We start from the raw sequence: 12,408 nt of genomic DNA, 5'->3' as shown, positions 1-12,408 counted from the left end.
TCAATAAATTGGATTCTGTGTCATTCTCATTAACCAAGTGTATTCAAATGCATAGGACAAACCCAAGTAAGTGGTCATTGATTTTCAAATAAAAAGGGTCTCAAGAAATGAGAGAAATTTCAGAAGATCTTCAGAATTTGCTACATCTGCAGGTACTGGAGATTGAGTCATTGGTATATTCAAAACTGAGCTAGACAGATTTCAGATCTGAAAGTGAATCTATGGTTATGCGGATAGGCAGGAGTGCATTCATGGCCACAGTCAAATCAGACATGATCTTAATGAAGAGCTGAGCATCTACAAACAGTCAAATCACCTACCTACTGGTCCTTTCTATGTTCTACCTACATGCTGTATTCACTATGACATCTTTGTGGACAAAAAAAACCAAACAAAAAGAATTCTATACCCCTGAAGAACTTTGCAGAAAGAAAAAAAGTGCTGGAAAACGTTCACAAGATGTACAACAAAAAATTGAAACAGCTCAAAAACTACAGATTTTATAAATAATCAACACTGCTTTCTGTTGAAGAAAGATGTACTGAAAACAAAATAAGCAGCGCAAATCAACACGAAAAAAGGAAGCAGCCAAACAAGCATCATTAGTTGTGCTTTACACAAAAATGTATACACAACATATTATTGAAGTGACGTGAATTCTGAAGTTCTATATTAAAAGCAATTCAAGATGACAGAACAATAAGACATGCAAACTGTGCAACCTTCTTTGGTTCAGAATACAGTGTGTTTGAATTAATAGTTCAGAGTACTACAGACCATACCTTCCACAACACTGCAACCTTGATGTGCTTAGGTCATTAAAGCTTCTTGTAATGCTTCCTATTCCACTATCACCCTTTTTTGAACTTCTTGTACATGATTCTTCAAGTCCTATTAAAAAAAATGGAAAAAATATAAAAAAGAGTTAGGCTTCAAACTGCAGAATGGAAAATTCAGTCTACATAACAAATTAAACATTTCCTAGGCACTGACATTTTTCAGTTGACTATGTGAAGAAAAAAGTTAAATTTCAAGTTACAGAATTCTGAGTATTTTACTTTGTTTTAAAAGGATAAATCCATATTATACTGTGATGCAGAGACATCAAGTAATTTGCAGACATATTGCAGTTTTTCCCTCCAGTGCCACTCTGGAACCAACTGACTGAATGACAACAGGTAAATGGATCAGGAAGTAAAATGCTGTAGTAGGTCTATACAATTAGAAGTTTGATAAACAATTCTGTGAAAGATCCCATGAAAACAATTGACATTTTTAAATAGCTTACAAATCACATGTGAAATATAATCAACTCCAGATGATGCAAAGATGGCAATGAAAACAGTGCCAGTCAGCTGAATAGTTTAAGAAGTGTTCTAGAACGTGGAACCCGAATTTCTGAAGGCTGCCACAGTAGTGACACTCTGGGTAGATAAGAACCAGGTAGGGTGATACAAGTGAGCCATGCTTTAATACAGCATATTGGCACACAGGATTCAAGGAAGCCAAAACCCAGGGCTGGAGTATAGCATTTCCATAAAGACACATCCACCAACTGTGGAAGGATTTAAAAAAATCTCGATACTTCGGAGCAGAATTAGAGGAGCCGTGGTAATCCAAAATATTGTGGATCCAGGGGAAAAGTTGAAACAGGCAAGGAGGAGACCACAAGGAATTAGAAAGCAAACATCTTAATTCAAGACAGATAAACAAGCACAAAATAAACAAAATATTCAAAATATGTTGAAGCATTAATTTAAAATCAAGATCACTTTGGCTTTATGTTAGAAGCAAATTACAGGGTTTGCCCAATGATGCAAGTTATATATTTTTTGAACCCACCTGGAAGTGTTGCAGAGTGTGTATAAAATATACTACTTTTATATGCTTCTTCTGAAGATGGTTCAAAAGACAATGGTGGCATAGTTGGGAGAAGATCAAGTACCTACAAAAAAAAAGTGAACAAACAGTCAAGTCAAGATTGCCTTCAATTCATGACTCACGATTTACTTTGGTAAAAGAAAATCTACTTCATTCAAATTTTATTCCAAGCTAACATGACGGGGGGGGGGGGGGGGAAGTGATTTTGGGCAAGATTATTTGACCTTGAGCAGTTTTAACAAAAGCAATTCTATCACTTCTAGAGAAAACACAATGTGGAGCTGGAGAAACACGGCAGGCCAGGCAGCATCAGAACAGCAGCAAAGTTGACATTTCAGGTCAGGACCCTTCTTCAGAAATGGGGAGGGGGTGGGGAGCTTAGGAATAAAGAGAAAAAAGGAGGGTGGGGCTGTGGAAAGTAGGTAGGATGCTGATAGGCGAGGGCAGGTAGGAAGTGGAAGGGATTGGTCAGTGAGCCGGGGGGGGGGGGGGGGGGGCGCGATTAATAGGCCAATAGGTGAGAGAAGATGGACAGACTGTGTCAGGTCAAAGAGGTGGGAGATGAGAGGGAGGCTTGAACATGGGATGAGGCTGGGGGTGGGGAGATTTTAAAAACTGGTGAAATCTATGGTTAGGCCATTGGGATGTAGGCTCCTGAGGCTGAATACGTGGTGCTGCTCCTCCAGTTTGCGGGTGGTGTCATTGTGACACTGGAGACGTCCCAGGATGGACAGGTCACCCAGGGAGTGGGAGAGGGAGAGGGAGTTAAAATCATTGACGACCAGAAGGTAGTGGTGTTTGTCACAGAGCACAGATGCTCTTAAAAAAGCAAACAAACAGTCTCAGAGTCTCTGCTTGGTTTCACCGATGTAGAGGTTGGTGGTGTCAGCGACGCCAGTGACATCACTAACTCCACCCCTACACTCAGCTCTACACACAACCCCAGCCCTGCCAGGTATTCAGCATCACCGCAGACCTCCCCCATACTGAAAACAAATTGTCTGTCCTCAACAAAGGACTCACCTTCATTCCAATTGCGCCCACACTTCAATAAATTCCGTTCACGTTTGGATGTCGAACACTTTTTCCATTGCCTCCGCCTCCACACCTATTTCTTTAATCAAGAGTCTAACCCACCCTCTACTGACTCCTCCTCTCAAAGACTTTATCCTCCTGGGCACTACCCCATGGCCTCCTACCCTTCCTCAACCTCTTCAATTCCAAATGCCATCACGACATCGATGGCCTCAACCTCTCCACCCCTCTCACTCACTCCAATCTCTCCCCAGAGGAATATGAAGCCCTCCTCTCCAACACACAGTTAAAGAAGATGTGTAGTAGCGATATGGTGCTTGGACCGTTACACAGCCGAGGCCCAGTGCCAACTCGACATATCCTCCTACCTCGCCCTCACCATGACTCTACCTGACCACAAAACCATCACAAACAATTCACAACTTCATCACCTCAGGTGACCTCCCACCCACAGCCTCCAAACTCATCGTTCCCTAACTCTGCACTGCCCATTTCTTGCTCTTTCCCAAAATGCACAAACCTGACTGCCCCGATCAACCCATTGTCTCTGCCTGCTCCTGCCCCACTGAGCTTATCTTGCTTAACTCGACAATTCCCCATCAACCCCAGTCCAGGAACTCCTCACCTACATGCTGGACACCACCTACCCTCCACCTCCAAGACTTCCAATTCCCTGGCCCCCCCAACACCATTACAGACACCGAGTTCCTGTACACTTGTATTCCTCACGCGGATGACCTAAAAGCCCTCCGTTTCTTCCTCTTCCACAGGCCCAACCAGTACCCCTCCATCGACACCCTCATCTGCTTAACTGAACTTGTCCTTACCCTTAACAACTCATCCTTCATCTCCTCCCACTTCCTACAGACTATGGGGTGGCTACAGGCACCCACATGGGCCCAAGCTATGCCTGCTTCTTTGTAGGATACATGGAACAGTCCCTTTTCCAAACTATACTGGCACTATCCACCACCTCTTTCTCCGCTATATTGATGGCTGTATCCGCGGTGCCTGATGCTCCCACAAGGAGCTTGAACAGTTTATCAACTTTAACATCTTTCACCTCAACCTCAAACTCACCTGGGCCATCTCCAATTTCTCCCTCTCCTTCCTGGGCTTCTGTCTCAGTCTCTGGTGACTGCCTCAAAACTGACATTTATTTCAAGCCCACCGACTCCCACAGCTACCTGAACTGCACCACCTGCAAAAAAAATGCAATCCCTACTCCCAATCCTCCACCTCCACCGCAGCTGCTCCCAAGATGGGGCATTCCACACACACACATCCTAGATGTCCTCCTATTTCAAGGAGGACTCCCCCTTCTCCAGTGATCGAAAATGCAAGAGATGGCTGAGAGAATTTCCCACACTTCTACCCTCGTATCCTCCTATCCCTCAACAAAAAAACCAACAAACACTGAATCCCCTTGTATCACAGCACCAACCTCTGCATCCAACATATCAATCTCCACCACCTACAATCCAACACCACAATCAAAAAGATATTTCCCCCCCAACCCCTATCTGCCTTTCATAGGGACTGCTCTCTCCATGATTCCCTCATCTATCCCACACTCCCCAATGACTTCCAGCACTTTTCCCTGCAACTGCAGAAAATGCTACATCCACCTCGACACCTCCCCCTCACCTCCATTCAAGACACGAAACAAACTTTCCATATCAGACAGGGGTTCACCTGCACATCCGTCACCTTGGTCCACTGCATCGGCTGCTCCCAATCTGCCCTCCTGTACATCAGCAAGACCCAGCAGAGACTCGGAGACCATTTTGTAGAGCATCTGTGCTCTGTACGTGACAAATGACAACACTGTCTTGTTGCTAACCATTTTAACTCCCTCTCCCTGGATGGCATGTCCATCCTGGGCCTCCCACAGTGTCACAATGACACCACCCGCAAACTGGAGGAGGAGCAGCACCTTATATTCCACCCTGGGAGTCTATAGCCCAATGGCCTAAACATGGCTTTCACCAATTTTATAGTCTCCCCACCCTCTGGCTCATCCCTTATCCAACTCTCCCTCTCATTCCCACCTCCTTGACCTGACACAACCTGGCCATCTTCTCTCTCACCTGTCTGCCCCTCCCACCTCACTAACCAATCCCCACCACTACCTTTCGCAGCCCCACCCCTCTTCTCTATTTATTTCTGAGCTGCCCTCCCCCTCCACATTTCTGAAGAAGGGTCCTGACCCAAGACGTCAACTTTCATGCTACTCGGATGCTGCCTGGTGTGATGTGTTCGTCCAGCTCCATACTTATCTTTTACTCCTCATCTGCAGTTCTTGCTATCTCTATCATTTCAAGAACTGTTAAGAGTCAGAAAAAAAGTCCATCAAGCTCAACCTTCAAATACAGCAACTTACTGAAACTCGTACTGTACCAGACACAAAAAGTAGCCACTTGCCTTATCATAAAAATGCTCTGGCTCTGAAAAATATCCAGCCCCTCACCTTATTTCGCCACAGCTCTAAATTATTCCTCTTCAATTAGACACCCAACTGCATTCTGTATTTCTCAATTTCCCAATTTACATCTCTACTTCAAAATTACTGAGATTATTCAGAATACTCTTGGACCTAAAAATAATTTCCGTGGACAGATATTCACTATTCCTTCATGGATAGCAGATGCACATTGAGACCATACAGAATACCCATTGTAGCACATTTTGAAATCCTTGCCCCAGCAACTGAATTTACTTCTGGGCAATTCCTCTATGCCAAAATCCTTTGAAAATCTGTATTTGGAAGCATGGTGTCTCAGTGGTTAGAACTGCAGTCTCAGAGCACCAGTGACCCAGGTTCGATTCCATCCTCTGGCGACTGTGTGTGGACTTTGCACGTTCTCCCTGTGTCTGCATGGGTTTCCTTCCACAGTCTAAAGATGTGCAGACTAGGAGGATTGGCCATGCTAAGTTGTCCATAGTGTTTAGGGATATGTATATTAGGTGGGTTATGGGGAATGGATCTGGGTGGGATGCTCGGAGGGTTGGTGTGAACTTGTTGGGCCCGAGGGCTTGTTTCCATACTGTAGGGAAACTATGAAATTTGTGATGAAATTAAAGCAAAAATTATGATTCAGGAAAAATTGGATAATTAAATGTGATCTATTAAACTATTCTTCCAGCGCACACCTGAAACTACATTTGCAAAACCCATGACACTCCACCTTCTAACATCCAAATGCCCTTCCCACCACAAAATCAGCTACAAACTAAGCCACGATCCCTGCACAGATTGCCAGCATGCACCCCCCACCCCAACCCCAGACAACTTAATAGACCCACACCACGCTCACCAAATCCAATTTCTCCCTTCCATCACTGGCCCCAACTTATTCCCATTCCACCTACCAGACCCCAAACCAAAATGAACTGCTGCCATCTTTTCACATTCCAACTCACAAATACTTAGCTGACCACATCCCTAACTACACCTCCCCAGACCCAATTACATCCACCACGTCCAAATTAACCTAGCCCAGGACTCAAACACCCCGACCGGGCCAGGTATCATGTCACCTTCTTCAGAACCGATCAGACCCTGCTCCCAAACCCTGGCCAGGACCAGATTTGGTCTAAATCAATTCCTGAATCCTCTAAATCACTTCAGGCCTGACCAGACCCCTGAACATCCCTCTTTCCCCTATCTATCGAACACTCTCGACCCCACTCCCCACTCCTACTGCCAGGTATGATCCAAACATCCTGCTGCTGGACACAGACCCCTCAAAACCTAATTCCCACATTACCCAAACCTTGCCAAGCCCAATTTCCCTAGTCCACGCTAAGTTACCCTAAAAATACTAGTATCACTTACCAGCCCCTCTTACCATCTAGCACCACAATCCCACCCATCTAGAATCCTACTTAGCTTGTACACTTCCAAACTGGCTAAACATCATGTTATATAGTTAGCCTTTGATAACAATTGTCAGGTTGGCCGTCAGGACCTTTAAATTTCAGAATACAGCAGCAGGATGCTGTGAAAGGGGACACGATTTGCGTTCCTTAGTCTGCACTACTGAAGAACAGTTGGAATGGACATAACTCCATATTTGAGGGGGGCCTTGAGCAGAATCTCAATGTGGAGCTCTTCATTTGCCAACTCCAGGGAAATCAGCTCAACTTCTTTTAGAAGATGTCCCATATTGGGCCCTATTAACAAAAAGCTCAAATACTTTTTTTCTCCCCTCCATATATACTGCCGCCAATGTCCCTTCTTGCATAAGTTACGTTGAGGCTACTGTATTTAATTCCTCTGACCTTCCTTCACATCAAAAACTCTATATTTTCTTCTGATACAAATTATATATTTGGATTCAATCGCAGAAAATCTATTTGTGCTGAAATGCTAAACGAGTTTTGACAACTGAAAGAGAGAGTATTCACATCTCACTACTTACGGGATATTTTCTTCTCACTGGCGAATAACCAGTTCTACTGGAGTACTGTTCCCATTTCTTATCCCATGCAGCTTCCAATTTAACTATGGATGCTTGCACTGATGGGAAAACTTCTTGCATTATCTTCTGGCTGGGAATAAAAGATGTTTCAATATAACCAAAAATCCAGCAGCTAAATATTACTAAGAAATAAAGTGATCTTTCATATACTTACTACTTGACAAATGCTTACTGTTAACACATTAGTAAGTGGTTTGAAAGTATCCTTAGATCACGAATTAGCTATACTAAAGTAGTTAGAGCATCAACTGGCAATAAAAAAAACATTTTGCGTTATAGACTCAGAGCAAGATGAATAATTGGGATTAGCTACTTGTGTAAAATTTTGAAAAGTTATTAGAAATATAACAGACCATTATTTCAACCTACAGAAATACAAAATTTAATGGATGCAATTAAGTAAAGTCTTCACCCCAAACAAACTGAAATTTTAAAAAATAATCAACTTATCGAGCCTGAAATTACACAGGCATTTAGAGAAACTAAAAATCCATGCTGTGCAACCAGAAAAATGGAGACCAACACGAAAAACGCAAAGAAAAGCACTGGGTCAATTTATGTCTTGCACAAGCAGCTTCAACATAATATTTCAAAACAGACCTTAAACTATTGCACCATTAGCAGAACACAAACAAACTGATAGTTAAGGTAAAAATGATTTGCGTTTTTATTCAAAATATTAGATTCTCAAACACATACTGCCAAGAAAATGGAAATCCAGTATAAAAGAAATGTTCAGTATGTTGGAAGAGCCAAGCAGAGCAGGCAGTATTGTGAAAAAAGAAACAGAATTCATATTGACTCAGTTATCTTTCTTCTGAATGGGGAAAGGCTAGAAAATTCAAATGCAATTTAATAAATTGATAGAGGAATGAAAAGATGGGAAAAAAGAATAAGACAAGTCAGGTTAGAAGATTACGTTGCAAGAGTTATGGGCAGCAATGGAACATGCAAAGAAGCAAAGAAAGGCTTAACATATGCTGGAAATTGAGCATTTCCAGAAACTGTTTTTTTTAAAAAATATATAAACAAAGGATGCTGTCCACAGGAGGTATAAATGGCAGAATGAAGACCAGCCAGTGTTCAAAAACAAGTCCAGTTTCCCCTTTAGAAAATTAATTATCAGTAAAATTAAAGGGAAATGATTATTGGCAGAAATTGTGATTTGAAATTGTAAAATTTAATGCTGAGCTTAGAAATGTGCCGAATACTACAATAAAACAGCTAACCTAAGCTCAAGATTAGGTTGAGCTTCATTGAAACACTGCAGGGCGCAGAGATAGAAGAAGGAAAGTGAAGAATTAAAATGACAGCTGACCAGAAGCTCAGATTTATGAACTGAGCCAGAGATACTCCAGATGAGGTCACCCAATCAATATTTCATCATTAATATTGACTATATTACATTATGAATAGTAAAATGGACAGAAATGAGAGTAAGCTTCGGTTTCATTCAAAGGAATATTTTGGCTATAAGGAGTAGGGAAGTTAAAAAAAATTAAGATGTTACTTCTCCTACAAATGCAGAAAATGTAAGAAGGGAAGGATGCCGAAGGCAGTTAAGAAACAAAACAAGGATGCCGGGGTAAACAAACCCTGCCAAAAAAAATAAAACAGGTAGATGTGCCAGAAGATGGTGGAAAATGGCAGAAAATGATCTCTAGTACAGACACTGATGCACTGAATGAGGAGGACAAGGGGAAACCTATCATGGTATTGTAAGTGATAATAAAAGCTGACAGCAGAGGCAGACAGACAACAAGCTAATGAGGCTATATTTTAAAAAAAGAGTAATTTAGTTTTCACGCAGATTGGGGGGGGGGGGGGGGAGAAAACAAACAAGTTGGCAAAGATAGTCATGAAGAAAAAGTCTCTGGATTCATGTCAGTTTCAGAGAGCAACATGTTAAGGAAAGGCTATTTTGGGTCTATAATGAATAAGGAGGCAAATTTAGGAAAGAATTTCAGAGGAAGAGACCCTTGGGGCAAACAACCATAACATGGCATAAAACATTTAGCACTGTTTGAAAGTGAGACTAGCAGAGGCAGTTGTGGGAGTCAATTGACATCAAAAAAATTAATCTGACTGTCAATCTACATATAATCAAGAGAGAATTTCAAAAGGGAAAGGAAGATTCAGACACAGAAAATAAGTACTTCCAAATTAACCCGTTCAAACATGTTATTACACACCTCTAGAGAACATGGGACTTGAGCACAAACTTCCTGGCTCAAATGTAGAGACAATACCATTGCACAAGAGCCTTTTCAGATACAGAATATGGAAACATGAAATCCAAAAATCAATAAGTCAGAGATCTTTCAGTGAACTGGCCACCCTGCACCTCTAGCAAGCCTCAAGCTTCTGCCAGCATCTAGATGAGGATAAGAGAAATGCAGCATTTTGACCAGCACAAGAATCATGACAATAATTTATATGAACAGGAACCACTGGACTGCTTTCCCAGTTTTTGCTCTGCCCATAATCTGTGCTCCCAAACCCCCACGACTGACAGGGTGAGGAGGAAAGTTTATAAAGTGAATTACAGTTCTATTTAGTAGAATTATATGCTAATGGTTCATAACAGTCTATTTAGTTACAAATTATTATATATAATTATTTATATACAAATTATTCTCAATTAGAGAAACCTGGCCCATGTTTTATGTCAGTCTGGATCTAGAACACAGGTAAATTAGGGAAGTGTGCATTTAAAAAGAATGTTCAAATTTTATGAATCCAGGAATATTCGGGTGACTTGACGTCTTTGCAGTAGCCCAGTGGGTTGGAATGCTGCGGTCAGAAATGAGAAAAAGATAAAGTGTGGAGCTGGATGAACACAGCAGGCCCAGCAGCATCTCAGGAGCACAAAAGCTGACGTTTTGGGCCTAGACCCTTCATCAGAGAGGGGGATGGGGAGCGGGAACTGGAATAAATAGGGAGAGAGAGGGAGGTGGACCGAAGATGGAGAGAAAAGAAGATAGGTGGAGAGGAGAGTATAGGTGAGGAGGTAGGGAGGGGATAGGTCAGTATGGGGAAGATGTACAGGTCAAGGAGGCGGGATGAGGTGGTAGGTAGGAAATGGAGGTGTGGCTTGAGGTGGGAGGAAGGGATGGGTGAGAGGAAGAACAAGTTAGGAAAGCAGAGACAAGCTGGGCTGGTTTTGTGATGCAGTGGGAGGGAGGTGGGGGGAAGAATTTGGCTGGTTTTGGGATCCGGTGGGGGAAGGGGAGATTTTGAAGCTTGTGAAGTCCACACTGATACCATTGGGGTGCAGGGTTCCCAAGCGGAATATGAGTTGCTGTTCCCGCAACCTTCGGGTGGCATCATTGTGGCACTGCAGTAGGCCCATGATGGGCATGTTGTCTGAGGAATGGGAGGGGGAGTTGAAATGGTTCGCGACTGGGAGGTGCAGTTGTTTGTTGCGAACCGAACGGTGGTGTTCTGCAAAGCGGTCCCTAAGCCTCCCCTTGGTTTCCCCAAAGTAGAGGAAACCACACCGGGTGCAACGGATACAATACACTACATTGGCAGATCTGCAGGTGAACAACTGCTTGATATGGAAGGTCATCTTGGGGCCTGGGATAGGGGTGAAGGAGGAGGTGTGGGGGCAAGTGTAGCACCTTCCCCTGCAACCGCAGGAAGTGCTGAGTGTGGTGGGGTCGGAGGGGAGCGTGCAGCGGACAAGGGAGTCATGGAGAGAGTGGTCTCTCCAGAAAGCAGACAAGGGTGGGGATGGAAAAATAGCTTGGGTGGTGGGGATAGAAGATAGATGGCGGAAGCGTCGGAGGATGATACGTTGTATCCGGACGTTGGTGGGGTGGGATGTGAGAATGAGGGGATCCTCTGGGGACGGTTGTGGCGGGGGCGGGGTGTGAGGGATGTGTTGCGGGAACAGTGGGAGACGCGGTCAAGGACGTTCTTGACCACTGTGGGTGGGAAAGTTGCGGTCCTTGAAGAACGTGGACATCTGGGATGTGTGGGAGTAGAATGCCTCATCCTGGGAGCAGATGCGGCGGAGGTGGAGGAATTGGGAATAGGGAATGGAATTTTTGCAGGAGGGTGGGTGGGAGGAGGTGTATTCTAAGTGGGAGTCAGTGGGCTTGAAATGGACGTCAGTTTCTAGCTGGTTACCCGAGGGGTCCAGGAAGGTGAGGGATGTGTTGGAGATGGCCCAGGTGAACTTGAGGTTGGGGTGGAAGGTGTTGGTAAAGTGGATGAAGTGTTCGAGCTCCTCTGGGGAGCAAGAGGCGGCGCCGATACAGTCATCAATGTAACGGAGGAAGAGGTGGGGTTTGGGGCCTGTGTAGGTGCGGAAGAGGGACTGTTCCATGTAACCTACAAAGAGGCAGGCATAGCTTGGGCCCATGCAGGTACCCATGGCCACCCACTTTGTCTGTAGGAAGTGGGAGGAATCAAAAGAGAAGCTGTTGAGGGGGAGGACGAGTTCGGCTAGTCGGATGAGGGTGTCGGTGGAGGGGGATTGGTCGGGCCTGCGGGACAGGAAGAAGCGGAGGGCCTTGAGGCCATCTGCATGAGGAATACAGGTGTATTGGGACTGGACGTCCATGGTGAAAATGAGGTGTTGGGGGCCAGGGAATTGGAAGTCCTGGAGGGGCTGTAGGGCGTGGGTGATGTCACGGATGTAGGTGGGGAGTTCCTGGACCAAAGGGGAGAAAATGGAGTCCAGATAGGTGGAGATGAGTTCGGTGGGGCAGGAACAGGCTGAGACAATGGGTCGACCAGGGCAGGCAGGTTTGTGGATTTTGGAAAGGAGATAGAAATGGGCCATGCGGGGTTGGGGAACAATGAGGTTGGAGGCTGTGGGTGGGAGGTCCCCTGAGGTGATGAGGTTATGGATGGTGTTGGAGATGATGGTTTGGCGCTCGGGGGTGGGGTCATGATCAAGGGGGTGGTAAGAGGTGGTGTCGAAGAGTTGGCATTTGGCCTTGGCGATGTAGAGGTCAGTGCGCCATACTACCACCGCACCACTCTTGTCTGCGGGTTT

The 12,408-nt window shown here is 44.4% G+C and overlaps 1 protein-coding gene across 2 annotated transcripts in view; it reads right to left on the bottom strand.

Annotated features, from left to right (window-relative positions):
• Positions 1-12,408, bottom strand: part of haus6 (HAUS augmin-like complex, subunit 6) — a 46,553-nt gene that overhangs the window by 15,257 nt on the left and 18,888 nt on the right. For both annotated transcript variants that reach the window (XM_048527987.2, XM_048527986.2), the window contains exons 10-12: positions 7,341-7,470; positions 1,843-1,945; positions 783-891 (exon numbers count right to left, since the gene is read on the bottom strand). In XM_048527987.2, coding sequence (XP_048383944.2) covers positions 783-891; positions 1,843-1,945; positions 7,341-7,470 — 342 coding nt within the window. The remainder of the gene's footprint in view (positions 1-782; positions 892-1,842; positions 1,946-7,340; positions 7,471-12,408) is intronic.

Source organism: Stegostoma tigrinum, chromosome 3 (genome assembly GCF_030684315.1).
Source record: "Stegostoma tigrinum isolate sSteTig4 chromosome 3, sSteTig4.hap1, whole genome shotgun sequence".
NCBI classification, from domain to species: domain Eukaryota; kingdom Metazoa; phylum Chordata; class Chondrichthyes; order Orectolobiformes; family Stegostomatidae; genus Stegostoma; species Stegostoma tigrinum.
This window is presented reverse-complemented; position numbering and strand designations above follow the sequence as displayed.